At 41.2% G+C, this 16,860-nt stretch overlaps 1 protein-coding gene across 2 annotated transcripts in view; it reads left to right on the plus strand.

Moving 5' to 3' along the window:
• Positions 1–16,860, plus strand: part of SORL1 (sortilin related receptor 1) — a 170,602-nt gene that overhangs the window by 39,654 nt on the left and 114,088 nt on the right. The window contains exons 7-9 of one of the 2 annotated variants that reach the window (XM_037841759.1): positions 9,767–9,868; positions 10,871–11,040; positions 15,494–15,686. In XM_037841759.1, the coding sequence (XP_037697687.1) occupies positions 9,767–9,868; positions 10,871–11,040; positions 15,494–15,686 (465 nt within the window). Of the gene's footprint in view, positions 1–9,763; positions 9,869–10,870; positions 11,041–15,493; positions 15,687–16,860 lie in introns of both variants that reach the window. The other variant, XM_037841758.1, reaches the window with a different exon arrangement.

Raw genomic sequence — 16,860 nt, forward strand, 5'->3', positions numbered from 1 at the left:
CCCTCCTTTCAGTCTAATAACCATGTTTATTCTCTAGACATAGCTGCTTTACCCAGTAACGGTGGTAAGATTTTAATTATTGCTGTTCAGTAGTAAGACCAGGGATGATGTCTGTTTTGATTGTCATTGATAGTGCTTTAGTGCTTTGTACATAGCAAATGTTTTTGTTTTGGTTGTTCTTGTCATGAACTATATCTTTATATTTTGTGCATCTAAAACCATAGGTTCAACATTATTTATTATGTATTTGCGTTTTAGAACCTGTAAGAAGTAAAAAGTGTAGTTATATACCCAAAATACAATAGTTCTGGCATTTATAACTCACCATGTGATTACCTTTACTAGAAATCTTTATTTCTTTACTTCACTTTGGTGTACTGTTTATTGTCCTTTTCCTTAAAGTCTGAAGAACTCCCCTTAGCATTACCTGTAGGGCAAGTCTAGTGGTGTTGAATCCCCTCAGCTTTTCTGTATCCGGGAATGTCTTAATTTCTCCTCCGGTTTTGAAAGACAGTGACCAGATATAAAATTCTTGGTTAATAAATTTTTTCTTTTAGTGCTTTAAAAATTGTGTCGCACTTCCTTCCTGCTTCATTGGTTTCTGATGAGAATTTGGAACTTAATCTAATTGGGCCTCCCTTGTACATGCCATGTTGCTACTCTTGCAGCCTTCAGGATTCTCTCTTTGTTTTTGGCATTTGACAGATGTGTCTGGGTATTGATCTCTTTGAATTTACCCTGTTCGGGTTTCATTGGATTTTTTGGATTTGTATATTCATTGTCTTTCATTACATTTGGGAAGTTTTCTGCCATTATTTCTTTGACTATTCCTTCTGCCCCTTTCTTTCTTCTCCTCCTGGGGCTCCTACAATGTCTGTATTGGTATGCTTTACGGGATCCCACAACTTTTTTAGGTTCTGTTCACTTTTTCCAGTATTTTTTCTTTTTGCTTCTCAGCCCGAATAATTTCAATCATCTTATCTTCGAGTTCACTGAATCTTTCTCTGGCAGCTCTAATCTGCTATAGAACCCCTCTAGGAAATTTTAAAATTTCTGGTCTAAAGCTCTATTTGATTCCTTTACAAGATTTCTTCTCTTTAGTGATATTTTCTTTGTGTTCATCTGTTTTCCTGATTTCCTTCAGTTCTTTGTCCATAGTTTCCTTCAGCTCATTGAGCACATGTAAGACCATTTATTTAAATTCTTTGGTATTTCCAAAGTCTGGTTTTCTTTGTTGATGGTTTCTGATGTTTTATCTTGCTCTTTTAGATAGATAGTTGTTTCCTATTTCTTTGTTTGCCTTGTAATCTTTAGTTGCGTACTATATTTTAATTTTTTAATATGTTAACTCTGGAATTTAGTCCCTTAAATGTCTGTTCCTTAAGTTTGTATCCAACTAGTAAAATGACAGAGATAACTTTGAATGCCAAACAATCAAGTCAGAAACACCTTTCACAGTCCTTGCAAATGGTCTGTGTGTTGGCAGATGCTCTCCTTTAGAGCTTCATCCTCTTACTAGGGAACTTGAAGATGCCCAGTGTTAAAGCATAGTGTTCTCTCCAGTCCTTTCTGAACATCCTTCTTGTCCTGTTTGCAGGGATCCAAACGCCACCTCTTCTCCCTCTGAAATAGTCTTTCCTGGTACTGGGTACTCTATTGTATATTTTAAAGCTGATAATCCTTTGCCCTAGGCCACTGCATTTTTTTTAGAATAACATGTTTTTTTAAATTCAATTTTTATTGAGATTATTCACACACCATACAATCATCCAAAGTGAACAATCAGTTGTTCACGGTACCCTCATAGTTGTGCATCCATCACCACAATTAATTGTTTTTTAAATTTTATAACATTTTCCTTACTCTGGAAAAGAAATAAAAATAAAAAAGAAAACTCAAATCCTCCCATACTCCTAAGTCCTCCTTCCATTATTGACTCAGTATTGGTATAGTACATTTGTTACTGTTGATGAAAGAATATTAAGATATTACTAACTGAAGTACATAGTTTGCAATCGGTACATTTCCCCCCTAAATCCCCGTCTATTTTTAACTTCTACTTATAGTGTCATACATTTGCTTTAGTTCATGAAAGAAATTTCTGATATTTGTACAGTTAATCATGGATACTGTCCACCAGAAGATTCACTGTGTTATGCATTCCCATGTTTTATCCTCCAAGTTGCCTTCTGGTGACATACTTGACTCTAAACTTACCCTTTCCACCACACTCATACACCATTCAACACTGTTAGTTGTTCTCACAATAACACGCTGTCACGTCTGTCCATTTCCAAATTCTTAAACATTCTGCTCATAATAAGCAACCGCTCCCCGTTCTTTAACCTTAGTCTATATCTTGGTAACCTTTATTTTGTGTCTATGAGCTTATATATTATAAATAATTCATATCAGTGAGCTTATACCACATTTGTCCCCCTGTGTCTGACTTACTTCACTCAATATAATGTCCTCAAGTTTCATCCATCAATCTGTCTTTTTTTTAAGGCAGTTTTGTTCACTCATCATATTTTCCATCGTAAGTAAACAATTGATGGTTCCCTGTATAATCCCGTATTTATGCATTCACCACCACCACCGCTATTTATATAAGGACATTTCCATTTCTTCCACAAAGAAAGAGGAAGAGTCAAAAAATGTAGAGAGACAAAAGAAAATGAAAAAGAAAGAAAAAAAAATCACAGCCAAAGAGCAACAAAAGAAAAAAAAAATAAAGTACAATAAAGGAGTCAGACAATGACATCATTGCCGAGAATCCCATACCCCTCCCTTATATCCTCCTCTTATAGGCATTTAGCTTTGGTATTTTGCCTTTGCTGCATTACAGGAAGCATAATACAATGTTTCTGTTAACTAAAGACTCTAGTTTGCATTGATTGTGTTTTTTCCCCAATACCACCCCTTTTTAACACCTTGCAAGGTTGACATTCATTTATTCTCCCTCACGTAAAAACATATTTGTACATTTTATCACAATTGTCGACCACTCTAGGTTTCACTAAGTTATACAGTCCCAGTCTTTATCTTCCCTCTTTCTTTCTGGTGTCCCGCATGCCCCTAATCTTCCTCTTTCAGCCATGCTCACAGTCATATTTATTCAGTGTACTTAACATTGTTGTGCTAGCATCACCCAAAATTGTGCTCCAAATCTCTCATTCCTGTCTTTTCCTATCTGTCTGTAGTGCTCCCTTTAGTATTTCCTGAAGAGCAGGAATACTAAATCAATTCAATGAGTTTAGGGAAGATATGGCAAAAGAGATGAAGGATATAAAGAAAACATCGGGTGAACGTAAGGAAGAACTTGAAAGTCTGAAAAAACAACCGGCAGAACCTATGGAAATAAAAGGCACATTGTCTCTCTTATTGTCTGTCAGAGAATATTTTGAACTCTTCCTCATATTTGAAGGACAGTTTTCTAGATATAAAATTCTTGGTTGGTAGTTTTTCTCTTTTAGTATTTTAAATATATCACACCATTTCCTTCTTGCCTCTGTGGTTTCTCCTGAGAAATCGGCACATAGTCTTATCAAGCTTCCTTTGTTTGTGATAGATCTCTTTTCTCTTGCTGCTTTCAGGATTCTCTCTTTGTCTTTGACATTTGATAATCTGATTATTAAGTGTCTTGGGGTAGGTCTGTTCAGATCTATTCTGTTCGGGGTACACTGTGCTTCTTGGATCTGTAATTTTGTCTTTCATAAGAGATGGGAAATTTTCAAGTGATTATTTCCTCCATTATTGCTTCTTCCCCCTTTCTGTTCTCTTCTTTTGGGACACCCATGACATGTACATTCATGTGCTTCATGTTGTCATTCATTTCCCTGAGACGTTGCTCATATTTTCCCATTCTTTTCCCTGTCTGTTCTTTTGTGTGTATGATTTCAGGTGTCTTGTTCTCCAGTTCCTGAATGTTTTCTTCTGCCTCTTGAAATCTGCTGTTGTATGTCTCCATTGTGTCTTTCATCTCTTGTGTTGTGCCTTTCATTTCCATAGGTTCTGCCCGTTTTTTTTTCAAACTTTCAAGTTCTTCCTTATGTTCACCCAGTGTTTTCTTTATATCCTTCATCTGTTTTGCCATATCTTCCCTAAACTCATTGAATTGATATAGTATTCATTGTTTAAATGTATCTCAGTTGAAGTGTAAGTTTCTTTCTTTTACTTGGCCATGTCTTCATTTTTCCTAACGTGATTTGTAATTCTTTGTTGTCTAGGTGTCTCGTTTCCTTGATTACCCCAATCAGATTTTCCCAGACCAGAGCGGGCTCAGGTCTCAGGAAGGGGCTAGCTATATTTAGTATCAGGTTTCCCTAAAGGTGTGTCTTAGAAGATTGACAGACTTTCCTGTGAGACCTTGAGCCTCTGTGCTTTTCCTAACCTGCCCAGCATGTGGTGCCTGTCAGCCTGTCACTCCCCACTGGTGTAAAGAGGTGTGGCCCTTTTAATTCTCAGCTTTAGTTGTTTATGGTTTTGATTGTTTTCTTCCAGGCCCTTGGGTCTGAGTTCTGAAGGGAGAGCAGTCACTTGAGGTGGGCCCCACCTCCCTCCTCTTAGGGAAGACATACCCCCTAGGGAGTTATTTTCTGCACTCACATTACTCCTTTGTCTCTGACCCTTGTTAACTACCTGTTTCAGAGGGCTGAGTTCTGAAAATCCAGGCCACTGTGTTTTGTTTCTTATGCTGATTTACCTTTCTGCAAGCTGCTTCTCTTCTGTGTAGAGAGCAAGTTCTGGGATAGTGAGCCAGAGAAGAATATCTTGATTCAGTCTTTCAGGCTACCTCCAAATAGATTGGCACAGACATACATGCACTCCAGTCTGTACGAAGGGGTTACTCTGCTCCCTCTGAAATGGGACCAGATATACACACTGAGAACACAGTCTAGCTCCACACTGAGTCAGGGAGCAGTTTGAAGGAGGGGTTAGCAAGGGTGCCTTGAGCTTTTCCCTTTGTATTGAGTTTCCTTTTTCTTGATTTGGCATTTGTCCAATTACTGCAACTTGTTAGCTATTTTCTGGAGCCCTGAGGAAGATGGCTTTGCCAGTTTTTGCTACTGGTTCAAAGATTCTTTGGGGAAACAGAACCCTGGAATATCTCATGCCGCCATCTTGGTTGACTGGAAGTCTACTCCTTGTTTTCTGACATAAAGTTCTCTTGTCTTAATAGTTCTCATGGAAACAGTTGGGCCATTAAAGGAATAATGAAGTTGTAAAACTGACCTAATCAATTTGTTAGTTTGGTAATACCCAACTGTTAGGTTCTTTCTGGTAATAACGGTAAGTACCGAAAAGTTTGAGGTAGAGGGTTAGCTGCTCTTGTAGAACTTCATGAGACATTTCTTGCACAAATGTGTATCTTGTGGAAGGAACTGATCTGTGAACTTGATGAAGTCTCCTCTGTGTCCCTACAGATGATTCAGCCATGCCTTGCTTCATGCAGTCATAGCATTCTAGAGCAAGGACTGATAAACTGTAGCCACCCCCGTTTTTATAAATACTTTTATTGTTACAGTCATATAAATAAATGTACTTTGGATGCTCCATGGCTGTTTTCATGTGTCAGTGGCAGAATTGAACAGTTGTGACAGAATTTATAGCCTACAAAGCCTTAAATATTTAATCCCTGTCCCTTTACAGAAAAAGTTTGCTGATCCCTGCTGTAGCCACAGGATTTGGTTACCCTTTCAGTTGGCATTAGACAACCAGTATCCTCTAATGCAAGGGCTTTATTCCTAAAGGTAAAGGCTATAGACCTCCCTAAGTCATTATGCCCTGCCTGGGTCAGGATGTGATCTTTAAAATATTATGGCCATTTCAGTTTCTTGAATGCTGCTGATCCTTCAAAGTGAGAGCCCTTTTTCACTTTCGATATTCTGACTAACCAACCACTAGTTTCACTATTGAAAACCAATTTGTAACTTTTGTTATGCTTATTAAGTCTCTAGTGTTGATCAGAGATAACAGAAAAACTTAGTAACTTCCCCAGTATTGTGGGCTTCCTGGTGACTGCAACTAGGGAGTGAATTCCTGATTAGGATAATTGATTAAAACAAAACTGTGGACAAATTATCTTTATTATAATGATACTTATACTTATCACACATAAAGCTAGGTGTAGGTGCCTAATGCTTACAACTCATCTACAACAGTAAGACCAAAAACTAATTTACAGATTAAAAATATGAAACCAATAAAATTTAATGTTAATTTTTATATCTGCATTGAGATATAATTTACAGGCCATTGAATTCAACATTTTGAAGTGTACAGTTCAGTGGGTTTTAGTGTATTTACAGAGTTTTGCAATCGTCACCACTACCTACTTCTAGAACATTTTCATCACTCCAGAAAGAAACCCATACCTGTTAGTTTTCTCTCCCTGTTCCCCTTTCCCCCAGCCCCATGCAACCACTAATCTACTTTCTATCTATAGATTTATCTATTCTGGACGTTGTATAAAATGGAATCATAGAGTACTGACCTTTTGAGGCTGGCTTCTTTCATTTAGCATAATGGTTTCAAGTTTCATTTATATTATTTATATTGTAGCATTACTTCGTTCCTTTTTATGGCTGAATAATATTCCATTGCATGGCTATACCATATTTATTTATCCATCCATCAATTGATGAGAATTTGGGTTATTTCCACTTCTGGGATATAATGAATAATGCTGCTGTGAACATTGAAGTGGAGGTTTGTTTGTGGACATATTTTCAATTCTCTTGAGTATATATACCCAGGAATGGATTACTGGGTCATATGTTAATTCTGTATTTAATTTTTTGAGGAATTGCCAAACTGTTTTCAAAGGAACTGTACCATTTTACATTCCTACCAGCAATGTATTAGGGTTTAAATTTCTTCACATTCTCACTAACACTTTTTATTGTTTGTCTTTTCTAATTATAACCATCGTAGTGGTTATGAAGTGGTGTGTCGTTGTGGTTTTGATTTGCATTACTCTAATGACTAATAGTGTTGAGCATCTTTTCATGTGCTTTTTGGATACTTGTAGATCTTCTTTGGAGAAACGGCTATTCAAATCCTCTGTCCATTTTTAAATTGGATTGTCTTTTTATTTTTGACTTGTAATAGTTCTTTACATATTCTAGATACAAGTCCCTTATCAGAGACATGGTTTGCAAATATTATCCCACTCTGTGAATTCTATTCAATTCCTTTAAGGGCAAAAGTTTTTAATTTTGATGAAGTCCAATTTATCTGTTTTTTTGTTTTGTTATTTGGGCTTTTGGTGCTTTATCTAAGAGACCATCGCCTAATGCAAGCTTGTGAAAATTTACTCCTATGTGTTCTTTGAAGAGTTTTACATTTTTTTCCCTCACATTTCCTATGATCAATTTTGAGTTAATTGAAGTATGTGGTGTGAAGTAGAGGATCGATTTCATTCTTTGGCTTGTGGATATCTAGTTTTATGAGCACCATTTTCTCAAAAGACTATACTTTCTCCGTTGGGTTATCTTGGCGTACTTGTTAAAAATTAATTGACCTGAAATGTAAGAGTTTATTTCTAACTCCCAGTTTTATTCCATTGGTCTATATTATATCCTATTCCATTCCACATCCCAGGATGTCTGCTAGAGCACTATCCTCTGTATGTAATAATTTTGCTGGAAACTGTTTTTTCATTCAGATAATCCATTTTTGCATTTTCAATAGATTCATCATTTCTAATAGTCCCATACTGAAAGTGAGCCACTGTCCTGGTTTTCAGGGTACTGTTTTGAAAAGGCAGTCTTTTACACCTCTCTAGGTGGATTCTTGACAACAAACCACTTTTAACCATTTGTTCAGTGAAGGTTTGAATACGTATCCTGTGCAACAAATCAAAAAATAACTTTGTATTCATCAGATTGGGCCTCATGTAGAATTTATTGGACACACATGAGTGCAAGGTATTTGTTGTCTATATTACAATTAAGATAAATTGGTATGTTCTCTACAGAAATTTACAATCTGTGATAGTAGCAATATAGTCAAGGGTAAATGAAGCCAAACTAATGCCCACTTGGCTGGGGGTCCCATTTACAGCAGAGTGTGTGTAATAGTCATTTTTGTGATTATGGTGGCATATTTCTTCATTGACATGCAATGTCTACCATCAATCCTGAGTCACAGAGCTGGGAAAAAACCACATAGTGGCTTTGTTGTGGTTCTTCTCCTTTGAGAATGTGTTAAAAGCCATGTCTCTCCCTAGCAAAATGAATGAGTGCATATACACAGAGTACGTAAATATTGAGGGAGTTCCTGGGTCATTTATACCCATCCAAAGAGACATCTTCATCCAAATAAAGCCTCTTGTTTTATAGATGGTGTGCCCATTTGAATGTATTATGTCCCCCAAACACCATTATCTTTGATGTAATCTTGTAAGGGTGGACCTATCAGTGTTAATTAAATTGTAATTCTTTGAGTGTTTCTGTAGAATGTGCCCCACCCAATTGTGGGTGATAACTCTGATGAGATAATTTCCGTGGAGGTGTGGCCCCACCCATTCAGGGTGGGCCTTGATCAGTGGAGCCATTTAAATGGGCTGACAAACAGAAGGAACTCAGTGCAGCTGTGAGCGACGTTTTGAAGAGGGGCTACAGCCAAGAGGGACTCTTTGAAGAAAGCACAGGAGCTGCAGATGAGAGACATTTTGAAGACGGCCATTGAAAGCAGGCTCTTGCTCCAGAGAAGCTAAGAGAGGACAAACACCCCAAGAGCAACTAAGAGCGACATTTTTGAGGAACTGCAGCCTAGAGAGGAATGTCCTGGGAGAAAGCCATTTTGAAACCAGAACTTTGGGGCAGATGCCAGCCACGTGCCTTCCCAGCTAACAGAGGTTTTCCGGACGCCATTGGCCATCCTCCAGTGAAGCAACCCGACTGCTGATGTGTTACCTTGGACACTTTATGGCCTTAAGACCGTAACAGTGTAACCAAATAAACCCCCTTTTATAAAAGCCAATCCATCTCTGGTGTTTTGTGTTCTGGCAGCATTCGCAAACTAGAACAGATGGGCAAATTGAGGCCTAGAGGTAGTTAATGATTTTCCCCAAGTGGTAGAGCTAGCTCAATCTACTGTTTTTATGCACATTTTCAAAAATTCCGGATGTGGCTTCAATTCTCTAAAAAGTGATGCAATGTTGTCAACATCATGATGAAGGGTCTACCAAAGAAAATGTATTCTAGCAAAAGACCTTAATCAACGAAGAGTATTAATAAATTCAGTGACGATTCCCTCAAGTCTTGGTGCAAACAAAAGCCTTGGTACTGGAGTGTCCTTGTAATGTCAATGTAGAAGTAGAAGGGAGAAGAGCATGTATTTTATATGCATGGTATGTGGTTAGGAAGCTGATCTCACTGGAGATAGGGTGGTGGTGGGGGCTTTGGGTTCTCCAGCCTCCATCCACAACACTCTCCCTTTGGCTCACACAGCTTAAGCTTTGGAAGTCTCCATCCCCTTCTCCAAGCCCTCTTACAACTCTCCCATCGTACCATTGTCCTTTCTCCTCGTCTGATATCACATGGGGTCCCTGGTATATTGCAGACTAGGAAGCTAGGATGAAATAGCAGAGCCCAAGCTGCCTAGCATTCACAGATATTGCAGAAATGTGAATTTGAGGCCTCATTCTCTCTTTTGCTTTTTCAGTAGAATCAGAGTGCTCTGACTTTGTTTCATTTTATACTTGTTTTGAGTGGCTACAATGTGGCACAATTAATTTTTTTCTCTTTCTCCTTAGCAGCTTCTCTTGGGCAGTCAGCTGCAGTCTTCTGTCCAGCTCTGGGTGTCCTTTGGCCGGAAGCCCATGCGGGCAGCCCAGTTTGTCACCAGACATCCTATTAATGTGAGTGGGGTTGGCTTGGGAGTGGGAAGAAGTGTTAACTGTCCCCATGCAGAGGTCAAAGGAAGGGTGTCCCTGGGATGTCCTGCTGGGTCCCTTTCCAGAAAGTTCTCTGGAGGGCACCATTATGCTTTGGGCCTCTTGGACTGTTGTATCCCCGCTTCACTGTTTGAAGTGGATCTGAACAGGAGCCTTAAGGTGCTGTAAATGGAGAAGGACTGGCAGAGAGGGTGGAGCCAGAGAGTGTGGGCTTAGTGTGCTAGTGCTGAAAGAGTAGGAAGTTGGGTCACAGCTGCAGGTGTTTATTAAGTACTTGCTGTATTGCTCACACATGGCTAGTTTCCAACAGGGGAGAAGATTTGGGTCCCACCTTTTAGAAACATACACATTGGAGAGACCAAAGACTTAGTGAAGGATAAAACCATATAAGGCAAATGCTTGACTGTGTGGTAGGTATTGTAACACGGAGATTGATAACAAAGATCATTGTGCACTGGGGTCATCAGAGAAGTGACACATGGAGGAGGTGGCCTTTGAAGGAGTTTGGTGGAAGGTGGTAGCTCAGAGGGGCACGTGACACGGAGCAAACTTGTCACTTCTTTACTTTCTGTGGGTTCTGCCATCTTTTAGCCATTTTAGGGAAACCGAAATAAAGTGAAATGCAGATTAATCTGTATAGTACTTTGTAGTCATGAGAGGCATCACGGGAAAAAGGAGGAGATGCTATTAACTGAAACGACGTATTTTGGTCATTTACGGAGTTCAGGAACCCATTCTTATTTTGCTCTCCATTTGTCAGCTGAGGAGTCTGCTCTAGCTGCAGTCCAGCCTTGAGTTCTCCAAAGGAAAAACCTTCAAAGCTTCTGTGTTAAGATTGGGGAACTTTCTGGGGGTCTCAAGCCCACATTTGTCACTGGGACATTTGGAAGTTGTTGCTTTAGGGTGTCTAGGGAAAGCCCACAGGTGTTTGGTGACGTGTGTATTTTTTGACTTTTGATTCCAAAGGAGTATTACATCGCAGATGCCTCGGAGGACCAGGTGTTTGTATGTGTCAGTCACAGTAACAACCGCACCAACTTGTACATCTCAGAAGCAGAAGGGCTGAAGTTCTCCCTGTCCCTGGAGAACGTGCTGTATTACAGCCCAGGAGGAGCCGGCAGTGACACCTTGGTGAGGTGAGGAGCTGTGATTCTCGGCCCCCCTTGTTCAGATCAGCTCAGCCAGAAACCTCTAGTTTGGTGGTTTTCAACATTAGCTGCCCATGTACTCACTCAGGGAGTTTCAGAAACCCTGGTGTGTGAGAGACCACCGTTTAATTGATTTGGGGTATGGCCTGGGCATTGGGATTTAAAAGCTCCCTAGGGGATTCTCCCGTGCAGCCAAGGCTGAGGACCTTTGCTATAGGGGATGTTTCAAGTCGCGTCCACCCTCTTGCCCGCTCACGCCCGTGGGTTTCCTTCATGCCGTGACCCGGCTTTGTGATCTCTTGGCCATTTGTGCAAAGAGCACTTGGAGAATATCATCGAACGGGATGAGCTGCCATCTTTTTCCCATGATGCCTCTCACGACCACAAAGTATAATGTAGCCACCAGACGGCTCAGGTTAATTGGTATCCTTACTCTTTTTTCTCATAAGTAATTGCAGTGTCTTTGTTCTTTAGGAAAGACACCAACGACACTGATCATTTATCAGTAAATCGCAATGCTGAAGCTCTTTTCCAGTCCAAGGGAGTTCTCTGAGCCACCATCCCCAAAAAGGGGACTGGGGAGGAGTTGGGTTCAGGAGGGAGGGGTGGATTCTCAGGGCCCTTCCGTTGCCAAGAGTCCATTTCTTCTCCTTCGCCACGTGATGAAGCTGACCTTTGTGGGGCGTGTGGCTGTGATCAGGATTGCTCTGTGCTCAGGGTCTGCATGAAGCTGACTTACTGGTCTGGAGTGAGGTCCTGCTCCCTCCCCTCCTGCAGCAGTTTGTTCAGTCATGAGCTCATTCAGCCGATATGCTACTGCTCTGTGCTAAGGGTGTTCTAGGCACAGCCATGAAAGAACACATACAGCAATGAAAAATCCAAAGTCCCTGTGCCATGCAATTACTGTTCTAGTTAGAGGGAAACAGCATACCAACAGATACGTGATCTGCCTGGTAATGGTGAGTGCCAAGAACAAAAACATAGCAATTAATGGGACAGGGTATTATTTTTCATAGGCTGGTCACGGGGGGTGATACTTGAGCAGGTGCCTGAGTTACATGGGGACAGGAGCCGTGCAGACAACTCCAGGCAGAGCACTCCGGGGGGGGAACAGCAGACACGGTGACTCAGAGGCGGGACTGTGTCGGTGTGTTTCAACAGCAGTGAGCAGGCCAGGGTGGTGCAGACAGCCGAAGGAGGGGAGAGAGATGTAAGAGAAGATCCAAGAGAGCAGAGGGCTCAGGTTGCAGAGGGCCTTCTAGAGCATGGAGAGATCTTTGTTTTATCTTCTAAGCAAGACAGAGGGTTTTGAGCCAGAAGGTAGCCATCATCTGACTTGACCTATTAATCTTTTTTTTAACATTGTAAAAATGGTAAATTGCATCATATATAAAGAAAAGTATATAAGTGTATAAATGCATGGCATTGTAAATAATTAGTGAACACCCATGTGACTTATCTTTTTAACAAGTTATCCTTGATGCTGTGTGGAAATCAGACTCCTTTAGGGGGGTAGGAGAGGAAGCTGGAAGACTAGTTCTAAAAGTTTTGCACAGTTCCAGGCCAGAGGGGGCTGATGGCAGCTGGGCCAGAGGGGGAGCTGTGCAGATGGTTAGAATGTTCACATTTTGGATATATTTTTACAGTAGAGCCAATGGGAGTTGCTGATGGATTGGGTATGGGATGTGAGAGAACAGCCAAGGACCCCCCCACTGCTTGGCTGAGCAGCTGGTAGGATAATTGCCATTGAGTCAGGGAGGGGCCAGGGGCAGCTCTAGGGAAAAGATGAAGAGTTTGGACTTGTTGGGTTGGAGAACTCTATTAGATACGCACAAGGAGATCTTTGTGCCTGGGCTTGGATAGAGACCACTTCCGGTTTCTTCTTCAGAGCTGCTGCCGTCTTTTATTCCATAATAAAAAAAATGAAATTAAAATCATGAGCCATGATCCCACAGGCCTTTCACCTGACTCTTTTAAATATTTTTACTTCTGCCTTTGAGAGCCCCTGGCTATGGAGTGGATAAGTCCCAGCTTGCCAAAAGGTTTCCTATGTTACTCATTTGTCAGATGTTCAGGATTGGACAGAGCAGGAGCTGGAAGCCAGAGAGGGACTCTTCTGGAAGCAGCTGGCTCACCTCAGGGTCTGTGGCCATTAGGCCACCCCACACGTATGGTGCTTTCTGTAGTTGCTGAGGTCTGTCCCCACCCTGCCTGAGCTTACGGTGCAGTTAGGAAATTGAAAATCAATTCATGTGAAGAATTACAGACCCACGTCCCTGCTTGACTTTCCTGATTTTTTCCCTCAGGTTTTTTTCTCAGGACTAGAGATGCTCGTGTTTGCACAGTTGAGTGCCCTTTTGTCATCTGCGTCTCCATCTCGGCAAGTTGAAATGGGATAAGGGTGAATTAGCAGATTACATGGGCAGGCTGGTTTAAAATAAACCTCTGTGGTATTTGAAATAAGCTCTTCTTTGAACTAAATAGGAAAGTGTGGTGCTGAGAAACTGGTTCTAATTTACTTAGAGAAACGGAGGAAGAACTTTTAATAGGGGACGAGCCTGGCATTGGTGGTGACGTGCCAAGTAGGAGGCTTGCGGAAAGCAGTGTTCAGGTGTTGGGCACTTGGAAGCAAGATGTGCTGAAGAGATGTTGTCAGGGCATCTTGGGGCATTGTGAGGAGACCTGAGTCTCCTGCCCAGGAATGGCTTGATTCTGCATTTAATGTAGCCCAGGGGAACCTGGTGAGCTCCTGCTGAGTCTCACTCCAGGGGTACCCTGGGGAGCAGGGCAGAGGCTCTGTGGGGAGGGCTGGGGCAGGGTAAAAGTGGAAGAAAATGATTCTCAGGGAGGATTTGGGATGAGGAAATTGTTGCAGATCACCTCAAGGAGAGATCTGAAAGGATGGGCTAGGAACTAAAAGCAGAGGCACGTGTGGGGTACAGGAGTACAGAGTCAAAGATGGAACCTCAGGAAGCTGACCTGAGCTTGTCCAGTGAGAGACACTCAGACCTCCCACGTAGCTGAAACCAGTAAACCCAAGAATGGCAGATTCCATGATGACAGAATCTAAAGCAGGAGAGTTAGGTAAATAGAGAGCAGGAGAGTAGTTGGCCTTGAGATTCCTGAGCAGGTTACTGAAAAATAACTAAAATAGACCCGAAGACACCACACGTCAGAGAATTTAGTCACGACTCTGGTATTTTACTTAAGATTTTCCCCAGCCTCTCAGTCCGAAGGAGGTACTGTTCTCTGTCAGTGCTGCTTATTTTCCTTTTCCTGTCTTGGAGGTTGTCATATGCGTCTTTCTGTCTGAGGTGGCAGAGCACTCACTTATCCAGCTGGAGAGAATTGTATGGCGGACAATGGAGAAAAGCAGTTTTTTGCCTTATTGCTTAGTCCGGGGGATGAGAACCCCCTAAATAAAGGGCACATGTCCAGTTTTAAAAGCCACGTGTGAAGGATGGTCACCGTTTCTCAGTTTCTCAGGTTTATGTCTGTAATCTGTGCACTGTTTTAGTGCAGAATTACACTGTGAACTCACAGTGTCCTAGAATGGCATGTTAAGTCTTGGAGGGCTTCAATCTCTGCTCCACTGTTAACAGGTATCACCTCAAGCTTTCTAGAGCCTTCTTCACTGTGTATTGCTTCTTTCGGAAGGACTCGGGGAATTCTGCTCAGCTTCCTGACGGAAACCCTGGGGGCTTCCATCTGAGGCGGGTATTGGATAAAGAGGCTGTTAGTGCTGGGACAACGGTGGTCTAGCCCTTACCCACATTCCTACAGATTGGGTTAAATTGTAAGCCTCCTCACTCTTAGTGTGTCTCACACGAGGCTTAACCTTTTCTTGACTGTCAAGGCTCACTGGAGATTTGGGGTCATTTTTGATAGTGAGGGAATAGATGTGACACTCAGGCCAACTTTTTATGTATTATGTTTGCCATCCTAAACCCCCTGCTAGGAGTTATTGATTAGGAAATCATCTTCGCCCTCAAAGTTAAACAACAATTACTTTAAAAAATAGCAGGTTATTCAGCCATAAAAAGGGATGAACTGATCCATGCTGCAACATGGATGAACTTCAAAACAGTCTGCTAAGTGAAAGAAGCCAGACACAAAAGGCCACATATTGTATAATTCCATTTATATGAATTGTCCAGAACAGGCAAATCTGTAGAGACAGAAAGCAGTTTAGTGGTTTCCAGGGGCTGAGGGAGACAGGGCAATGTGGAGTGACTGCTAATAGGTACAGAATTTCCTTTTGCGGTGATGAAGATTCTCTGCATCTAGATAGTGGTGATAGTTGCACAAAAAAGTGCAGTGTGTTTAATGACTCTGAATTGGTCATTTTAAAATGGTAAATTTTATACTGTTATTTTCTACAATAAAGCAATCAAACAAATATCAAGTCAACTTCACAGCTCTTTACTTTCTTTCCTTATAGGTATTTTGCTAATGAACCATTTGCTGACTTCCACCGAGTGGAAGGGTTACAAGGAGTGTACATCGCGACTCTGATAAATGGTTCTATGAACGAGGAGAACATGAGATCGGTCATCACCTTTGACAAAGGAGGAACGTGGGAGTTTCTTCAGGCTCCAGCCTTCACGGGCTATGGAGAGAAAATCAATTGTGAGGTATAGATGTGTTAATTTTGTTTGGGATTTTAATACGAGGAAAACAGCTATGGTCTGCAAACGTTTCCTGCATTTGGTGTTTACTAGAAAAATGCAGGATCCCATAACATTCCATTCATATCACACGGACCAAGCTTTTATCTGTAGTTCTACTCTTGTGGTTCCCAAACTTGGCACTGAGGTACCCTGGGTGCCATAGTGAACTTGCAGGGGTGCCCTGGGGATAGTTGAAAATTTGGGGGGAAGCATTGCTATACTCAAAACTGTGGACACCACGTGAATTATGAGCTTGGGTTCATTCCCAGTTTCAACATTAGACCATGCCATATTTCTTCTGATGATATCATATCTTTCTGAAGCTAGTTTTTGAGCGGTTGATACGATAAAAAAGCAAGTGAGAAGATCAGTGTATCACAGGAAATGAGAGTGGCAGTATTCAGTATGGTTCCAAAGGCTGAGAAGTTGTGCAGTGCCCAAGAGGTGCACACATCCCATTAGTAATTTATCATGGCTATTGAAGGATGAAATACAAATTTTTTTCTTTCAGTTTATGTATATATACCAAGTTGTTTGTACTTTACTTAAAAAATAAATGTTGGTGTTTCTTTTGGCCTGGGGGACACTAAGAACATTACTGAGACACGATCGTGCCATGAATCAAGAAAGTTTGGGAACCTCTGCCATAAGTTATTGTTTCTGTGGAACTTCTTCTAAAACTCCTCTCTAAGTACAATTCAGGGTTCTACAATTTTCCCTGCCGGTGGCCCCCTCCGAAAAGTTAAGAAGATGATGGTGTATTCTTTGGTCCCAGTATAAGTGTTCCCATAAGCCTCAGCAGCTCCTTCCTTTCCCTGTCTTTACGCACCCCCCCCACCTCTATTCCCAGTTCACCTCAGGGATTTAGGTAGAAGGGCAGAAGGAGTGCAGAAAAAAAACAAGTAGTATCAATTTTCAGAGAAACTAATATTTTACTTAGACCTGGTCTTTCGGGTTTTTGAATTTTGTTTGTCCATGTGCAGTATGTTGACCTTCCCTACATGCTATATCCAAGGACCTTGGGAAAATTCTTCTGGAGGCTCTTACCCTAGAAGGTATTTCTTGATTTTCCATCCCTATTTGGCGACAGGTTTTGATTTTATTGTGTCAAATCTGTTTTTGGAAAGAGGCAGGATAT

Source organism: Choloepus didactylus, chromosome 6 (genome assembly GCF_015220235.1).
Source record: "Choloepus didactylus isolate mChoDid1 chromosome 6, mChoDid1.pri, whole genome shotgun sequence".
Lineage (NCBI taxonomy): Eukaryota > Metazoa > Chordata > Mammalia > Pilosa > Megalonychidae > Choloepus > Choloepus didactylus.